This window comes from Cnephaeus nilssonii (assembly GCF_951640355.1).
Source record: "Cnephaeus nilssonii genome assembly, chromosome: 4".
Lineage (NCBI taxonomy): Eukaryota > Metazoa > Chordata > Mammalia > Chiroptera > Vespertilionidae > Cnephaeus > Cnephaeus nilssonii.
Genome location: NC_137075.1, coordinates 44135363 through 44155073, shown reverse-complemented (window position 1 = coordinate 44155073; position 19711 = coordinate 44135363). Strand labels below are relative to the sequence as shown.

The 19711-nt window shown below is 42.8% G+C and overlaps 1 protein-coding gene and 1 pseudogene across 2 annotated transcripts in view; one reads left to right on the top strand and one right to left on the bottom strand.

Annotated features, from left to right (window-relative positions):
• The window catches only part of INO80 (INO80 complex ATPase subunit), a 171031-nt gene that overhangs the window by 43208 nt on the left and 108112 nt on the right, over positions 1-19711 (top strand). Inside the window, exons 5-9 of the mRNA XM_079768167.1 lie at positions 1448-1636; positions 7332-7452; positions 8538-8752; positions 16410-16463; positions 17666-17869. Of these exons, the coding sequence (XP_079624293.1) occupies positions 1448-1636; positions 7332-7452; positions 8538-8752; positions 16410-16463; positions 17666-17869 (783 nt within the window). The remainder of the gene's footprint in view (positions 1-1447; positions 1637-7331; positions 7453-8537; positions 8753-16409; positions 16464-17665; positions 17870-19711) is intronic.
• LOC307097904 (DNA-directed RNA polymerases I, II, and III subunit RPABC1-like) lies at positions 1648-5050 on the bottom strand (annotated as a pseudogene). The gene has a single exon. The product of its transcript is annotated as a DNA-directed RNA polymerases I, II, and III subunit RPABC1-like (transcript).

Genomic DNA, 19711 nt, shown 5'->3' with positions numbered 1-19711 from the left:
TATATCCTACTAGTGGCCCGGTGCATGGATTTTTGCACTGGTGGGGTCCCTTGGCCTGGCCTGCAGGGATGGGGCTGAAACCATCTCTCTACATCCCCCGAGGGTCCCAGATTGCGAGAGGGCGGTTCTTGAGTGACGCACCCCGGAATCAGGCTCCCTCCTTTCTTCTCCCAATATTATGTCACTTTCTATATCTGTCTCGTATCTTTCATCTCACTTTACCCTACGTTTCAAGGTAACTGACGACTTGTGGGCATTTAGCTTCAAAATGCAGTTATTTAGCAAACAGGATTTACTAAGCCTGGAATCTAGTCAGCTTAGGGCAGGACCCTGCTCAATGTCAGGCTTCCCCGGCCAGGCCCTTCCACCCAAGTGGAGTCCTGTGGCGGTGGGAACCTCCTTCTTCCCACTTGAACTGCTCCTTTGCCTCCTTCCTTCCCTAGAGGTTGCCTGCTGGCGCTACTGGAAGGACGGGAGCCACGGCCGGTTTCCCAGCTGAGAGTGGTAGTGGGAAAATTCACTGCCTCCACTGGAAATTGATATTAAGCGGGTGGGCCAGCATGGGCTTTAGATGTCGGGGCCGCAGCCAATAGGTCCTGCACGTCTCATCATTTAGCTAATCGAGTTGAAAAGTTTCTGTAAGGGCCCGATCCACGACCTCTGCAATGGGCTGGAGGCCTGGTGGGGAGCCAATGGGCTAGAGGCCCGGTGCATGGATTCGTGCATCAGCGGGGTCCCTTGGTCTGGCTTGCGGGGATTGGGCTGAAACCAGCTTTCTGATATCTCCCAAGGGGTCCCGGATTGCGAGAGGGCGGTTCTCGGGTGACGCACCCCAGAATTGGGCTCCCTTCTCTCTGGTTCTGGGTTACCCGAGAACCGCAGCTGCCAAGTCACCGCAGCTTGGCAGCTCCTGTATTGAGTGTCTGCCCCCTGGTGGTCAGTGTGCGTCATAGTTACTGGTTGGCTGGTTGGCCTGTCACTTAGGCTTTTATATATATAGATAGCTTTTTTTTGGTTTTGGTTTTGCTTTGGTATTTGACATTTAGTTAAACCATCGTATATATAGTGTAAGTAGTTAGTAAAATCTAGCTTTGTTGACGTTTATAGCATTTCCCATGTTTTAGTGCTCTTTAATTTATGTGTACTGGGTTTAATGGGTATCCTTTTGTTTTTCAGTTGGATTGGCAAAGAATAGTATAAGGGAAACTGGAATGACTGCCCTCCAGCAATTTTTGTCATTGTTTTAGGATCTGGAAAAAAATGCTTTTGTTTTCTTGGGGTGGTGAACACACAGTACAATATATACAGATGATGTATTACAGAATTATACACTTGAAATCTATATAATTTTATTAACCAATATCACCCCAATAAATTCAATTAAAAAATTATTGTATTGTAAAAGGAATTGTTTCAAAGTGGAAGTTCCATTTTCTCCCTTTTTCAGAACATTCTGCTAAGTGATGAATCCAGTGAGGCAGATTCTCAGAGTGAAGAGAATGATGAAGAAGAGGAAGAAGAGGAAGAAGAAGAGGAGGAGGAAGAACTCAATCTCAACAGAGAAGAACTTCATAACATGCTGCGGCTGCACAAATATAAGAAACTTCACCAGAATAAATATAGTAAAGACAAGGAGGTAAGAGTTTCAGGAGACATTGCAGACCTTCATACTGGGTATTTACCCTCTGGGTTATATTCATTGAAGATACTTTTTTTTTTTTTTTTTTTTTTTTTTACTCAAAACACCTTTAATTTAAAAACACTCAGCTTCAATACCAACTCAAATCCAGATGTGTTTTAATCTCCCTGCCTGCTGACCTCAGAGTGCACAACCTGTCAAGGATAGGGCCACTGTGAGAGGAGCATGGAGAACAGAAGCTGGAAGTGGGGCTTACTCGAAGATTCGGACCCAGGTCCCATTTGTGGGGATCCAGCTTGGAGTGCTTGGCAGGGATGGGAAAGAACCTAGGACTATCTTGGTTGCTGGTTGGCTCACTGGCCTCTCCTCAGCATCCTGTCCTCTTGAGGAATCATTACACAGGATCCCAGGTGGGGCTCAGTGTCAGTGTGAGGCCACAAGGGCCTTTGGCCCAGGGAAGGCAAGCACGCACCCTGCCTTGGGCTCCAGAGGAGCAGCAGGTAGATTTCCAGGGTTGAGCAGATCACAGCAGGGCAGACCGCCAGCAGTTCAGCTGCCTGGGTAAGGTGGCTACAGTCCATTTGCTGTCTCCCAGAGGCTGCTAGGTGGTAGGATGGCTACTGTACCAGCCGGTAGGTGATATATCTGCCTGCGGTTTTGCTTGTCCGGATGATCTTCACTACCTGCCCTCGCTTTGTCCCAGAGTAGTGCACCACAGGGTCTCCAGCCTGGATCCTGGGCAGCTGGTTTTCTCGGGAGTTTATATCTGCCCAGCAGCTCTGTCACCTCCTCCTTGGTCATGTTGACATGCTCTGGGACCAGCTTGTGCTCCGTGATGTTGATGAGCAGCTCCTGCTGCAGAAACTGTTCCAGGATGTACTTGGGAGCCATGTCGACCAGGAACTGCTTGGCGGAGGGTATCATGCCCTGCTGCACCACGATGAGGGCTTGGGTGATGTTTTCCTCCTGCATGCGGTGGCAGTACACCTTGATGGTCTTGATCCCCACCTTGGGCTCCTCTGGGAAAAAGACAATCCTCTGGTCAGTGGGGTTGTCATTGTGGGCCACTAGCACCGTGAGGTTCGTGCACTGTGGCCATCCTTCACTTGGCTTGTCCCCAAACTGGGCCTTGAACTCCTCTAGTGTCTGGTCCAGCTCATCCTGAATCATCAGGTAGCTTCGGTCATGGCACAGCTGCATAATTGTCTTACAAATCTTCTACAGCCAGTATATCTCTTCCTTGTCATCCATGCCTACTGCTGCTCACACTCACTGCGCCTGTGCTGGCCAGGACCCTTGTGACTGTGCCTCAAGATACATCATTTTAACTTTATATTTAGACTAGAGGATTTGTGCACTGGTGGGGTCCCTCAGCCTGGCCTGCAGGGATCAGGCCGAAACCAGCTCTCCAACATCCCCTGAGGGGTCCTGGATTGTAAGAGGGTGCAGGCCAGGCCGAGGGACCCCACCGGTGCACAATTGGAGCCAGGGAGGGTCCGGGGGAGGGCTCCAGGGTGTGTCCAGCCTGTCTTGCCCAGTCCCAATCGGCTGGACCCCAGCAGCAAGCTAACCTACTGGTTGGAGCGTCTGCCCCCTGGTGGTCAGTGCGCATCATAGCAACTGGTCGAACGGTTGAACGAACGGTCGGACACTTAGTATATTAGGCTTTTATTATATAGGGTGGTGGTGGTGGTGGTGGTTACAATACCTTTATTGAAATATATTTCACACACCAAAAAAATTCATGTCCATACAAGGTACACAGTTCAGTGGTTTTTAGTATATTCATAGAGTTGTGTAACTATTATCACTATCTAATTTAGAGTATTTTCTCACTCTGAAACGACCCTATTCCCATTAGCTGTTGCCCTCCCCCCATTCTCTCCATTCCTCTCAGCTCCAGGCAGTCAGTCATCAGTTCACCACTTGTCTCTATAAATGTGTGTATTTTAGATATTTCATACAAGTGGAAAAACATGTGTCCTTTGTATTCAGCTTCTCTCACATAGCATAATGTTTTCAAATTTTATGTTGTAGCATAAATCCGTACTTTGCTTCTTTTTATTGCCAAATATTCCATTGTATGGACATACTGTATTTTATTTGCATCAGTTGAACTAATTGGATTTTTTTTTTTTTTTTTTTTTTTTTACTTTTTGGCTATTATGAATCATACCTATGAATAGTGAGTTGTTTCTACTTTAAGCTGTTATGAGTAGTCCTGCCGTAAACATTTGAGTTCAAGTTTTTGCTATGGACGTGTATTTTCATTTCTCTAGGGTATATATCTAGGAATCACTGGGTCATATGGTAATTTTATGCTTACCCTTTTAAGGAACTGCCAGATTATTTTCCAAAGTGGCTACACCATTTTGAATTTATTGGGTTTTTGTTTGTTTGTTTGTTTTAAATACATTTGCTCTTTGAAAATGTTCCTATCTTGAAAAAAACTTATTTTCTTCATATACTAACATTAGATTGATACAGTTTTGTTTTGTTTTTTAAACATTTTTATTGATTTTACAGAGGAAGGAAGAGAGAGAGATAGATAGAAACATCAATGATGAGAGAGAATCATTGATTGCCTCTTGCATGCCCCACACTGGGGTTTGAGTTTGTAACCCAGGCATATGCCCTGACTGGGAATCGAACCGTGACCTCCTGATTCATAGGTCAATGCTCAACCACTGAGCTATGCTAACCAGGCAAAGCCTTCTGATTTTTGACAGAAGTGTAGCACTTTGTACATAATGGGTAGTAGCATATTTGAAGATCTAAAAACTTTACATCAGTTAGTTAAGGTCCAGAGTTAGTTCAGAAAACTTTGGATAATATGCTAAAGGCAATAAGCCTGTAGAAGTGATAAACATTAAGATATCTGACTGTTTTGATTAAGACGAAAAGTTCCTCCTTAAGGTACAATGTTAATGCACTTGGTGCTTGAAATATTTGTGGTTTATTATTATTACTAGAAGCCCGGTGCACGAAATTTGTGCACGGCGGGGGATTGTCCCTCAGCCCAGCCTGTACCCTCTCCAATCTGGGACATCCCTCTCACAATCCAGGACTGCTGGCTCCCAACTGCTTGCCTGCCTGCCTTCCTGATTGCCCCTAACCGCTTCTGCCTGCCAGCCTGATCACCCCCTAACCACTCTGCTGCCAGCCTGGTTGATGCTTAATTGCTCCCCTGCCAGCCTGTTTGCCCCCAGCTTCCCTCCTCTGCCAGCCTGGTCACTCCTAACTGCCCTCTCCTGCAGGGTTGATCACCTCCAACTGCCCTCCCTTACAAGCCTGGTCCCTCACAACTGCCCTCCCTTGCAGGCTGGGTGCCTCCCAACTGCCCTCTCCTGCTGGCCATCTTGTGGTGGCCATCTTGTGTCCACACGGGGGCAGGATCTTTGACCACATGGGGGCAGCTATATTGTGTGTTGCAGTGATGATCAATCTGTATGTTACTCTTTTATTACATAGGATAGAGGCCTGGTGCACGGGTGGGGGCCAGCTGGTTTGCCCTGAAGGGTGTCCCGGATCAGGGTGGGGGTTCCCTTGTTGCGTGGGGCGGCCTGAGCGAGGGGCCTGTGGTGGTTTGCAGGCCGGCCACGCCCCCTGGCAACCCAAGGGGAGGCCCTGGTATCTGGAATTTATTTTCCTTCTACAATTGAAACTTTGTAGCCTGGAGCGGAGCCAAGCCTGGGGCTCCGGCAGCCATTTCTGTGGCAGTTAATTCACCTTCTACAATTGAAACTTTGTAGCCTTAAGCGGGTGAGCCCGGCCAGGGTGTGCGGAAAGCTTTGCTTCCCCTGTTGCCGCTGGCAACCCTGGCCTGCTCTCTCAAGCTCCATTCTGCCGCCATTTGTTTGAATTTGTTTACCTTCTATAATTGAAACTTTGTAGCTTGAGTGGAGGCTTAGGCCTGCAACGGCTATGGAAAGCTTGGCTTACTCTGTTACCTGGGAAACCTTGCTCTCTGTGGCTGTAACCATCTTGGATTGGGATTAATTTGCATACTCACCCTGATTGGCTGGTGGGTGTGGCTTGGCTGGTGGGCGTGGCTTATGTAGCGGAGTGATGGTTAATTTGCATATTACCATTTTATTAGAGAGGATTATTATCTTAAATACATTTTTATTGATTTCAGAGAGGAAGGGAGAGGGAGAGAGAGATGGAAACATCAATGATGATAGGGAACCATTGATCAGCTGCCTCCTGCATGCCCCCCACTGCGGATGTGCCCTTGACTAAGATTGAACCCATGACCCTTCAGTGTGCAGGCTGACACTCTATCCACTGAGCCAAACCATGTAGGGCTATTTGTGGTTTTTTGAATTGAAATAAAACATACATACAGAAATGTTCACAGGTTTTAAGTATACAGCTTGATGAATGCTCATTTAATTTTGACCTTTGACAGGTGACCTTGTAATAGTTCTCCATGTCACTCTTCTATTCTAGTTTAATTTCTTGGAAAACTCATTTGGCCATAATCCAGGAAAAGAGATTTGACATTGGACTACATAATTTTAATTTTAATTCATATTTATCCATTAATAATAATTGTGATGGAATTAATGTGAGTTTTGGAGGTCAATTTAAATGAAATGTTTGAAAGTATTAACTACTCCCTGGAAAACAAAAGGAATTATTTGTATGTTATAATTCTGGCAACATAGGCACTATTCATAATATTGTCAGACTCCCTTAGTGGTAGACGAAGATAGAAAAGACTTGAAATATTGAAGAATTGGGATGGCTGGTGACTGTTCGAACCAAATATAAGACTAAAAGCTAGAATAGAGGGCATCAGAAACCTTGGAAAATCTGAGGATCTATTGGTGGTAGAAATATGGTTTATATCTTATTGATGAATTCCAAGAGGAGATCTTTCTGCAACGAATTGCTTGCCTCAAATACAAGGTAGGGCAAAAGTAGGTTTACAGTTATGTATAGGAAAAGCACAATTTATTCTTGTATTATTATTTATTAACTAGAGGCCTGGTGCACGGATTCGTGTACCAGTGGGGTCCCTCTGCCTGACCTGTAGGGATCAGGCTGAAACTGGCTCTCTGATATCCCCCGAGGGGTCTTGGATTGCAAGAGGGTGTTTCTGGGGTGACACACCCCAGAATCGGGCTCCCTCCTCTCTGGTTCTGATGCATCACCCGAGATACGTAGCTGCCAAGTCACCACAGCTCGACAGCTTCTGCATTGAGCGTCTGCCCCCTGGTGGTCAATGCGCATCATAGCTACTGTTTGGGGCGTCTGCCCCCTGGTGGTCATTGCATGTCATAGCTACTGGACAGATGTTTGAACAGTCAGACAGTCGCTTAGGCTTTTATATATATAGATAATTGCTTTATTTTTCATATGAACAAATGTAAACCTACTTTTGATCTACCTTGTGTGTGTCAGGACTAAGTAAATATTCTGGTGGAGACTCAGAAGCCTGAAGAGTTTTCGTCTCTGACATTATTTCCAGCAACTTGCATGTCCTTGGCCAATGAATCCATTTTGATTTGAAGTTTAGAAAATAATTCACTTTGATGTACTAAATCTTTATTGGTCTCTTTGTGGGAAGAATACTGTATTTAGGAGGTAGGGTTTTTCTCTGGCTCAGCTTTCTATAGTAAAGATGATTTGAAGACTGTGCTGTAGAACATAGGTAGGCCTTTCTAAGGATCTGTCTTTGCTTCAGTTGCAGCAATACCAGTACTACAGTGCAGGCCTGCTCTCCACATATGACCCTTTCTATGAGCAACAACGTCACCTACTTGGACCTAAAAAAAAGAAATTTAAGGAGGAAAAGAAACTTAAAGGTGAGCATATTGGCCTGCCTTCCACATTTACTCATTCTTTGTTTCAGGATTTTGTATGGCTTCCTGATGCATTTGGACTTTGAACATAATCCGTGTAGTAGAAATTTGCTTTATCTGAAAAACACTAGTCTCCTCTATCTAATTAGTTGTAAGTACTATTGACTTTCTTTTGTATTTGATTTATGATCTTTTCTAGAATAATGAAGACATAAGAACTATGGATTCCTAGTTTATTCCAATTAGTTTATTCCTTTTTTCTTCTATACATTCTCCAAATGTTGAAAATGCTCTGGGAGTGGAAAAAGTTAGTTAATATGAAGAGTAACCTGAAGTGTTTGGAATAAGTTGTAATTGTTGCTATATGGAGTTGTTTAAAACAAATTACCTCCTGATGATCCTATGTAGTATTTTTGCATGTTTGTCAGGAAATGTCCTTTCCTATCTTACTGAGCTCTCAGCAGCTGGAAATCAGGAAGGAAATAGGAAGGGGATGCTAAATTATCTGTACAGACAGATTTTATATCCCTTGAAGGTATGAACTCTACTCAGAAAGATTCTTTTCAGCCTTTTTCCCTTCTTTCTCCCACATCCTCCTTGTTTATCTCTATTTTCTCATTCTTCACACCCTCCCCCTCTAATTAGGTTTCTGTTCCTTTTATAATTTTCTCTTCACAAGTCTTAGCATCATATCAGTTAATGCACTTTTTCTTTCTCTGTTGTTTCTCTTTAGCTACCTTACATTGCTACCAAGTAGAAATGTTTTCTTCCGTTTGACCATTACTTGAGCCCATGATACTTCATAAACTTTCTTTCCTGTTGTTGCGTTCAAAAGAAAGTCAGTTTTTATGTTTTATTTTGTGTTTCTCTTTCATGTAAACAAAGGGAGTATCCAGTGTTCTTTTCCAAGGTAGTGAGATCTTCCTCTTGGAAGATTCATGGCCTGAATAGATATACGGATAAACATTGCTAACTTCCGGTAGAATGAGGAAAGAACCTTGAATTTTCTTAAAGTGATGAGGTTGTTTTGTTGCTATCTCCTGGGGAAGGGAAGAAATGCAACCTCTGAAAGACTGTTTCTTTTGTAGCCAAGTTAAAAAAAGTGAAGAAAAAAAGGCGAAGGGATGAAGAACTTTCCTCTGAAGAATCCCCTCGTCGCCACCACCACCAGACCAAAGTCTTTGCCAAGTTCTCTCATGATGCACCTCCTCCTGGCATCAAGAAGAAGCACTTATCCATTGAACAGCTTAATGCTCGTCGCAGGAAAGTATGGCTCAGCATTGTGAAAAAGGAACTACCAAAGGTAAGTGAGTGCCTCCAGTGCAGGCAGTGGCAAGGATATTTTTTCTGCCTGCTCTCTAAAGAGGAGCTGTGAGAGCTAGATACTTTCACACTTCAGAAAGGAAACTAATCTGTTGAAATTGAAAGAATGCTGAGTAGTACTCTCGTCAGTTCACTGTTTTTCTAGAATTTGATCAGAATTCACAAGACAAATAATTGTGTGATGTTCCTTGGCCTTGAGGAAGACACATAGTTTTATTACATAGAGCAATAGAGATTGATAGCAAGTAGATAGGTGATAATAGAGGAAATTAAAATAAAATGGTGGAGATGTTCGTTAGAGAATTTATAAACATTTGGCTGTTACTGAATAATACAGGCATTAGAAGGAAAATGTGAATGATTCAAGAGACACATGTATAAGCATTCTTTTTAGTCTTTTAATAAGTGGTGCTGTAGAAGGTGGACAGGGAAGTGGAGGAAAGTATAGGGAGATAGATGGTGATAGAAGGAGACTTGACTTGGGGTGGAGAACACACTATAGTGTACAGATGATGTCTTATAGAATTGTGCACCTGAAACCCGTATAATTTTGTTAACAAATATCACCCCAATAAACTAAATAAAAGAAAAAAAAAAGTAGTGCTGGGACAATGGGGTAGCCATTTGGAAAAGAATAAAATTAGATCTGTGTCTCACACATGTACTCCAAAGGCATTAGGGATCTCAATGTAATACAATGAAACCATCCAAATACTAGAAGAAAATGATTGCATTCCTATTTAACCTTTGTGTAGGAAAAGAGTTTCTAATTGTGGCTTAGTATTCAGAAGCAATAAAAGAAAATATTGGTAAATTTAACTACATAGAATAAATTTTTGCATGACAAAAGACAATTGGCAAACGTAGAGATTATTTACATTGTATACCATGGTCAAAAGGCAATTATTGCTAACAATGAATAGCTATTAAAATTTGAGGGACAAAGGGCCACAAATTTAGTAGACAAATGGGAAAATTACATGAATAGACAATTCACAAAGAAAGATATAGAAATGGCCTTAAGCTGGCTGCTGTGGCTTAGTTGGTTGATTGTCGTCCTACACAACAAGGTCATGGTTTTGATTCCTGGTCAGGGTACATGCCCAGATTGCAGGCTCAATTCCCAGTAGGGGGGTGCATATGAGAAGCAACTAATTAATCTCTCTCTCTTTCTTTCTCCCTCCCTCTTCTTTACTCTCTCTGAAAATCAGTAAAAACATTTTTTTAAAAATGGCCCTCAAACATAGTAAAAATGTTCAATAAGTCTCTCATAATTGGAGTAATACAAATTAAAATGACACCTATCACACAGGCAAAAACTTAAAAATATGACACATTCTGTTAAGGAGGCTGTGGGGAAATAGGCACTCATACATGGCTGCTAGGAATGCAAATTAGAGAAAACTGTTCTGGAGGTAAAGTTAGCAGTATTTTACTATCTACATATGCACTTATCTTTTAAACCAGTGCTTCCATTTTTTAGGAATCTATCCTGAAGCTAAACTTTCAACAGTGCAAAAACTTGTAAGCAAGGTTATTTGTTGCAGCATTATTTGTAATTGCATAGTAAAGAAACAACCTAAATGTCCATATGTGGGGCTTGAATTAAACACTGGTAGATCTACACAGTGGATTATTATGCTGCTGTTAAATGAAAGGAATGAGGACGACTTTTCTGAACTGATATGAACAATTTCTAGGACATACTATTAAGTGAAAAAAAGCAAAACACAAACAAGCATTTAGAGCATTTACCTTTCATATAAGAAAAAGGGAACACGGAAAACGCACAAATATCTACTCATTTGTGCAGAATGTAGGTGGAGAAGGATGTATATGTAGGTAAAAGGAATAATAAGGAACAAATGAACTTCATTGTATTAGAAACTGTAGGCCCGGTGCATGAAAATCATGCATGGGGTGGGGGTGTGGTGAGGGGGGGTGGCGGGGGGGTGGTCCCTCAGTCCGGCCTGGACCCTCTCACAGCCAGGGAGCCCTCGGGATGGTCCGACCGATGGCTTAGTGCTGCCGCAGAGGCAGGAGAGGCTCCTGCCACCACCGCTGTGCTCGCCAGCCATGAGCCCGGCTTCTGGCTGAGAGGCACTCCCCCTGTGGGAGCGCACTGACCACCAGGGGGCAGCTCCTGTGTTGAGCATCTGCCCCCTGGTGGTCAGTGCATCATAGTGACCAGTTGTTCTGCCGTTCAGTCGATTTGCATATTAGCCTTTTATTATATAGGATGAGTACTATGCTTAAGTTGCAGCAAGTGGGGAATTTAAAAACTCACATAGTAACAGGAGAACAGTATTTTGACTGAATATGTAAAGCTAAAGACCAAAAGAGCAATACCTAAATGCCATAATTGACAAAGTAAAAGTGTTTCTCAGGAAAATGAGTTGGCACTTTTAAAACTACTTTATGTATATATTAGAAGCCTGGTGCACGAAATTCGTGCACAGGTGGGGGAGGGTTCAGGGGGGTCTCCTCAGCCTGGCCTGCAGCCTCTACAATCCAGGACCCCTCTGGGGATGTCCGACTACCTCACAATCTGGGACCGCTGGCTCCTAACCGCTTGCCTCCCTGATCGCTCCTAACCACCTCTGCTTGCCTGATCGCCCCTAACCACCTCTGCCTGCCTGATCGCCCCTAACCACCTCTGCCTGCCTGATCGCCTCTAACCACCTCTGCCTGCCTGATCGCCCCTAACCACTTCTGCCTGCCTGCCTGATCACCCCTAACCGTCTCTGCCTCGCCCCGTACCTGCGACCCAGGATTCCCTCCTCTGGCCAGTTGCAGGCACCTGGGACGCAGGCTGGTTTCGCCCGGGCCGGCCACAGCCGCAGGGGACCATGGGCAGGTGGCTGCGCCCGGGACCATGGAGTGGGTGGCTTGTTCTCTCCTGGGCCACAGACATAGCCACTGGTGCCCAGGACCACGGCGTGGGCAGCTTGTCCCTCTCCCGGGCCGCAGCCCCAACTGCTGGTGGCCGGGACCATGGGGCAGGCGGCTTGTCCCTCTCCCGGGCCACAGCCTGGCTGGTCCCCATTCCTCTCTCGTGAGCTCATTTGTGCCTGGTTGGTCCCCATTCCTCTCTCCCCAGTGTTTAGTGTCTGAACCATTATGGCCTGATGGCATTTGCATATTAGCTCTTTATAGGATTAGGATTGAACAAATACATACATTGTAGATGAGAGCCAGTTTATCACTGTTGAAAAATGAAGTAAGTAAGGAAAAGGGGGGGGAGCTAAAATGAAGCTTATTAAGTTTGATTCGAATCAGAGATATCAGTATAAATTCATGTTTTTTCATATATACCTATAGATACATTTAGAAATATATTTGGCTGTATATGCATGGATTAGTATGCATTTTTTCCCTACCTCTGTTTGTTGAGAGGGCCTAGTAGCAGTGACACTCCAGTAACAGTGAGTATATTAGCACTCAGACCTTGATTTCTAAACACCTTTTATTCTCTAATAAAAGGAACTAGGGCTTCTAGTTCCTAGAGGAGTAGTTTATTCCAGAACTTGCCAGAGGAAATATAAGGTGAGCCTTAAACATCTCGTGGTATCAGAAAAGAGGGAAGTAATTGAAAAAAGTTGGAGGATTGGGCATGGGTAGGGTGGGGGGAGGCTTGTCAGAAGAACATAGCAACCAACCTGAAGGAGATGGCCAAAGTTAGAGTAATTTGAGCAACAAAATATCTATATATTTAAAAAGAGGTAATATGCTAATTAGTCCTAATGGTGTCATAGTCACTACCGCTAAGGAGGAGGCTGCCTGCGCGTGTGCGGTGGGGTGTTGCTCCCGGAGACAGGGTGGAAGCGGGGAGGCACCCGGAGGAGGCCTATGCCCGGGAGGGCAGGGGTGAGAGCCCGTAGAGCCCCCATCACCAGCCCTTCACCACCCACCGCTCGCACTCAGAGCGCCCCGCCGCTCAGTTGACTGGGGAAGGAGCACAGCGTAGCAGGCGGGAGGTTTCCATGTTCTCCTCCAGCGCCATGACAGGGCGGAGCTGCCGCGTTGCTCCGGAGACAGAGATGGGGCAGAAGTGGGGAGGTGCCAGAGAAGGCGGGACCAGCCCCAGGCGACTCGAGGGACTGAGGGCAGGGCTTGAAGCAGCCAGAGAAGGCAAGAGGGGTGTGTGTGTGTGTGTGTGGGGGGGGGGGGGGGGGGGCGGGGACGGCCGCGCTGGAGCTCTGCGTGGAGAGGTTCAGGTGTCAAGGCAGGGCGGTGGGTAGGTGGGCGGGCCGTGCGATTTCGCACGCTGGGATCCTAGTATAATAATAATTCTGAATTTTAACTCCTAGAATAAAGAAATATTTATGAATTCATACTGTTGTAAAAAAAAACACGAATAAACAAAAAGGTAAGGTGGAAGGAACAACTCTTCCTTAGGAGTAGAATTCCAATAAATAAGTATAGAAGGAAGGAAGGAAATAGAGAACCATTACACAAACACTACAGTAATAATTATTGTAGATTGGAACCATTGATGAATGCTAAAATTAGAGGGCATCCCGGCCAGTGTCGCTCAGTGTTGAGTGTCGACCTATGAACCAGGAGGTCACAGTTTGATTCCCGGCCAGGGCACATGTCCAGGTTGCGGGCTAGGTCCCCAGTAGGGGGCATTCAGGAGGCAGTTGATTAATGAATCTCTTTCATCATCGTTGTTTCTATCTCTCTTTCTCCCTTTCTCTCTTCGAAATCAATAAAAAAATTTTTTAAAAAAATTTAGAGGTCAAAAGTTAGAGGAGAAACAACTTGCATAAATTCAAAGCACCTGCCTCAGCATACATATTTTAGTACAAAGCGAAAGATAGTAACTATAGTGGTGAAAACTAGCAGAATGCACCTTAACCAAATGCATCATTTAACCAAATGATCCAAGTAAACATCACTACTAATAAAAATTTTGACATCGTGAACTCCTTGATGTGATGCACTGAGAGTAACACATTATTTCTATGGAATTCTGCCAAAATGCATGCCATTTCAACCATGAGAGAACCACAAATTTTGGCATGTTTAAAAGAATAACTGGTGTTTTTCAGAAGTGTCAAGGACACAAGAGAAAGATAGACATAGGAAATGTTAAATACAGGAAGAGACTAAGAAGAAAAGCAACTAAATGCAATCTAGGATCCTATTTAGGATTCTGTAACAGTAAAAGGATATTAGTGAGAAAATTGTTGACATTCAAATAAAACCAATGGTTTAGTTAATATTTTATCAGTGTTAAATTATTTTCTTACTAATTATACTATGGTTATATAAGATGCTAAAATTAGGAAAAGCAGGGGGAGGTGTGTAAGGGAACTATATTATTTTTTGCAAGTTTTACGGTGAGTCTAAAATTTGTTCAAAACAGTTTTAAAAAATATATGGCAAGAATAATGAAAGGAACTGCCAAGTATCTTTTACTCATATTTAGCAGTTGTTTGTCTCATTTGCTTTTTTACCTAAATGTATACTTTTTCTTAGCCATTTTGAAGGTTTGAGACTTTGTGCTAAACTTACTCCTAATAATTCAGTGTGAACTTCCTAAGAAAAAGGACATCTTGTCATATATAACCACAATGCAATTATAAAAATTATCTGATCCACAGACCATAATTCAAATTTTATCAGTTGTTTCAATAATGTCCTCTACAGTGTTTTTTTTTTCCTTTACTGATTCATTCCAGGATCCAATCTAGAACTACATGTTGCATTTAGTTTTCATGTCTCTCATGTCCTTGAATCTGAAACAATTTTGCAGCCTTCATCTTTCATGACATTATTATTCTGAGGAGTACAGGCCAGGTATTTTGTAGAATGTTTTTGAATTTGGGTTCGTATGATGTTACCTCATGATTAGGCTTGGGTTTTACATTTTTGGCAGGATTACTAGGGAAGAGATGTGTTCTTTGTATATCACATCAGGAGGCACATGACACACCTGAACCAATATTAGTGTTATTAGCTTTAATCCCTTGGTATGGTTTTTCTGTCTAGAAATTTATAAGAATATCCAGAGAGAGAGTTTACGTATGAGCATTCTTATGGGAAAAGTTATGAGGAAACATGCTTTAGGTATCTGGTGATGAGGCTTCAGATGATGTCTTTCCTATGATAAGGAATTCAGTGGAAGTATTTGAGATTCTTTAAAAACTGATGAAGAATTAGTAGGAGAGTCCTAGCTGGTTTGGCTCAGTGGATAGAATGTCTGCCTGCAAACTGAAGGATCCTGGGTTCGATTCCAGTCAAGGACACGTACCTTAGTTGCAAGCTCTATCCCTGGCTCTGGTCGGGGCACATGCGATCAATGTGTCTCTCTCAGACACATTGATATTTCTTTCTCTCTCCCCTTCCCTTCCACTCTTTCTAAAAAAAAAATCAATGGAAAAATATCCTCTGATGAGGATTAACAAAAGGAAAGAAAAGAAGAATCAGTAAGAGGAAGTTTTGGTAAAATGCCTTAAAAACTCCTTAAGCAGACAGTCTGATTTGGGAATATTATAGAAACAGCTTTCATGCCCTCTGTAACTTTGTTTTTGTTGTTGCTAATCCTCACCCGAGAATATTTTCCATTGATTTTTAGAGAGAGTGAAAGAGAGAGGGAAAGACAGAGAAATATCGATGTGAGAGAAACAAATCTATTGGTTGTCTCCTGCATGTGCTCTGACCAGGGCCTGGGCCCGGTAGGACCCTGCAACAGAGGTACGTGCCCTTGACCGGAATCGTGCCCTTAACCCGGAATCAAACCTGGAACTCTTTGGTCCACAGGCCAACGCTCTATCCACTGAGTCAAACCAGCTAGGGCCCCTCTATAATTTTCAATCCATTGTTTCTTCAAAATTAGGGAGTGCTTTTTAATAGTCAGAGAGCCACTCACCTCTGCCTCTTCTGTATCTTCTCCTATGACAAATGAGCCATCATGGGAAATTCGGTTTCTTTAAACTGTAGTGGAAGACATAATAAGGAGCTCGAGGTTGCTGAGTCATCTTCTGTTAGGTCTGCCTCAGAATTTTTGTTGTTGTAGAAAATGATGCTTAAGTGGTGGCAGAAACTGAGTAATAGTGGCAGCATGTTTGCCCTGGCTGGGGGTGGAGCTAGAATCACAAACTGGGGGACTAGTTTATCTTTCTTCTAACAATTTCTGTATCTGAGTGCCCTGTAACTCAGCTTCTTTGCAGATCAGCCTAGGAAAGCAGTGTATTTTAATCAGGGTGATATTAGAATTAGGATATGTTGTTACATTTTCCTAGTCCACTTCTAGCCTTAAATATAACTTAAATTCTTTCCAAAAGTATACAGAAGACTCTTAAGGCAGTGACAGCATTAGCTTATTATTTTTAATGCTAATTTAGTAGGTTTATATGTGGTTCTTGAGTCAGTAATATATTTGAATATGCTTCACTCGATGCTTTTCTTTTTGGTTGCCTACTGGGACCTCAGATTGAACTGCAACTGAGGTACATGCCCTTCACCAGAATTGAACCCGGGACCATTCAGTCTGACACTAACCACTAAGCCAAACTGGCCAGGATGATGCTTTATTTTTAAACCTCAAGTTGGATAAAAGACAATATCTGTATATAATATCTTTTCAAAAAGGAATCCTAAATGAAATAATTGTTTTTTAAATATTTTAGGCCAACAAGCAGAAAGCTTCAGCTCGTAACCTGTTTCTCACCAATAGCCGAAAGGTAAAATTGTAGCTTTCTATTTTCCATTTTATGTTTTGCTGGAATGTGCTCTTGTTCTTTGGATACATAATTCCTGCTCTTGTCTGGATACATAATTGCTACTTTTGTCTCTTGTGACCTATTGATAACGAATCTGACAGTACCTAAGAGAGTTTCTTCTAAATGTTCTCAATCGATTTTATAAGTAACATTTTCTCCCTCACATTTCTGGTATTTGAACCTTTTTTGGTAAGATCTTACTTAGCCTATACTTACTTCCTTGGGCAGACCATGGAATCTTCCTGTGTTCAACTAAGCAATGATTATATTAATACCTTCCCTTTGAGGGGAGTAACCCAGCTTCCTTTGAGAGCTGTGAGGATTAGGTGAGGTAATGGTCCTAGTTGTATTTCCCTGAGCTAGTTCATCACTCATCCTCAGTTTCCTCATCTATTAAATGAGGATGATGATAATACCAACTTCATAGGGGTTTTGTGAAGAATAATTAGCTTAATGTATATTAGACTTAGATTGGTGCTTAGCATATAATAAGCATTGATAGGTTTAATTATTTTGTGTGATAACACTTTGTAACTTCCTAGCACATCTCAGATCATTATACTTTTTCTTTTTAATTTTCTAAGGCATTTTATCTACAGACTAGAGACCCAGTGCACGAAATTCGTGCACTCAGGGTGTGGGGGGGTTCCCTCAGTCAGGCTTGCGCCCTCTCACAGTCCAGGACCCCTCGCTCCTTACCACTGCCTGCTGGCTCCTTATCTCTCGGCTCACTGCTCCTTAGTGCTGTCGTGGAGGCAGGCGAGGCTCCCGCCACTGCTGCTGCGCTTGCCAGCCGTGAGCCTGGCTTCTGGCTGAGCAGCGCTCCCCTTGTGGGAGCACACTGACCACCAGGGGGCAGCTCCTGTGTTGAGTGTCTGCCTCCTGGTGATCAGTGCGCATCATAGCGACTGGTTGTTCTGGTTGTTCTGCCATAAAGGTTGCTTAGGCTTTTATTACATAGATTTCTCATCCCTGATACTACCCCAGGGTCTAAAACTGGATCATAGTATAGTACAGGGATGTTAATCAGTTTGGGGCAGAAAGAGAAGTGTCCGTAGGAGGACTGTGTGCACTGAATAGAATGAGGAATGCTAGGGTTTGGAGCCCAGGGAGCACTGGCATTGGTGTTGGGTCCGCCATTGTGGTAATGTTGTTATTTGCAGCTTGCCCACCAGTGCATGAAGGAGGTACGTCGAGCCGCCTTGCAGGCCCAGAAGAACTGTAAGGAGACCTTGCCTCGTGCCCGCCGCCTTACCAAGGAGATGCTTCTGTACTGGAAGAAGTACGAGAAGGTGGAGAAGGAACACCGTAAGCGGGCTGAAAAGGAAGCCTTAGAGCAACGGAAGTTGGATGAGGAAATGCGGGAGGTAGGACAGTAGCATAATATTTTGAAAATCCTAATTGCTGCAGCCATATTAAGAGATTGTTTGCACTTCAGAATTTATAAATCTAATGAATGAAGTTGTGTAAAAATGTTTTGAGGATGGTGATTTTAGTCCAGAAAACCAATTATATTCGTATTCTTTCAATAAGGCCCTCTCCCTGGCCTTTACCTCTCTTTCATGTCATTTTCTTCTATTCTTTGCAGCCTGTTTCGTTGTATATTTCTCTAGGACCAAAAAAAAAAAAAAGAGAGAGAGAGAGAAAGAGAGAGAGAGAGAGGAGAAGAAAAATGAAAGAAAGTAAAAGGAATTAGCTTACAGCTTATCTTGGCTTGGTTCCAGGTGCTGGCTGCAGTTTTGATTTGTTAGAAGATCAGGGCTGTTTTGCCAAATTTAGGGCCAGATAGGGACAATGGACAACTAGCCCAGTTTTCTGAGACCCACCCCCTAACCTACTTTGCTGTTTTAAACTGCAGCTAGTACTCTTGCTAAGTCTGAGGTAGGTTGAGTATGTTGTTTAGGGAAGCAAGAGGGGAGAATAAGAGGACAAAGTTACTGTGTTCCCTTTGGGAAACCAGTTGGGATGAACGGAAGGAAAGTTGAGGTCTGAGAAAGAAGGGATTCAAAGGATTGGATGTTTTCTTTTAGTATAGGTAGTATTCTAGCCAAGCAGAGCTGTGGAACCTGTCTTGAGCTTTTGATCTTCCCTCCTTTATCATGCCTTTGAGAATGAATATGGATTTTGCTCAGTTCACTTAAGTCCCCTGGGTAACTTTTATCTTTGCTTGCAAGATGAACATACAGTATTATTGAATTAGTAAGCATTTGATGCTATTGGGAATACTTACTGAGTTTAGAGGCATTTAAGAGTTAGTTACAGATCTTAAAGTTTTATAAGTGACTTGGCTTATTATGATCTAGGTTTGTGAGACATGGTCCCAATTATAATTATGTTGATAGCTAACTGATGACAGTTTCATCTACAGTTATGTTGACTTGTGTGTCTTTTTCTTTGAACTTTTGAAATAAAACTATTTTTGATGGATATTTATTGTTCCTTTTATTTACATTGTTTATTTAAACATTAGTAGTTGCATTCTTTAAGGTGACATTACTCTTTTTTTTAAATATTTTTTTTATTGATTTCAGAGAGAGGAAGGGAGAGGGAGAGAGATAGAAACATCAATGATGAGAGAGAATCATTGATCGGCTGCCTCCTGCACACCCCACACTGGGGATCGAGCCTCCAACCCTGGAATGTGCCCTTGACCAGAATCGAACCTGGGATCCTTCAATCCACAGGCCGACGCTTTATCCACTGAGCCAAACCAGCTAGGGGCCCGGACATCACTCTTTTTTGTTTTAGTTTTAGAAAGGTTTTCTTGACTGTACTTTAGCTTTGGATCATGAGCATTTATATTTGTTATGAAAAATAAGCTCAGTGTTTTCTCAAACTCTCAGATTTTCTTCTAATATGAATCTGGCTCAAATGCTATAAAACCCTTAAAAAAAAAGAATAGTTTTATGTGGCTTACTTTGGGACTTGGGTCTTTCTTGGCCTTGTTCCATATATTATTATTGCTGTTTTTCTTTGGGGAAAGTAGATCTAAGGATGAGTCACATACAATTCGTAGGGATTTTATTATAAAATAGTTAATGAAAAATTTCTTTAGTTTTGTTTTTATTGCGTGTGCTATATTTCATGTTATTCCATCTTTATGGTATTTGTTTGCTCATTTTACTGTTTAGTTTGATGAATGACTTTATTTATTGACACAATGATTATTTTCCTTACCAGGTTATTTCAGAGGCACTTTGAATTAGCTT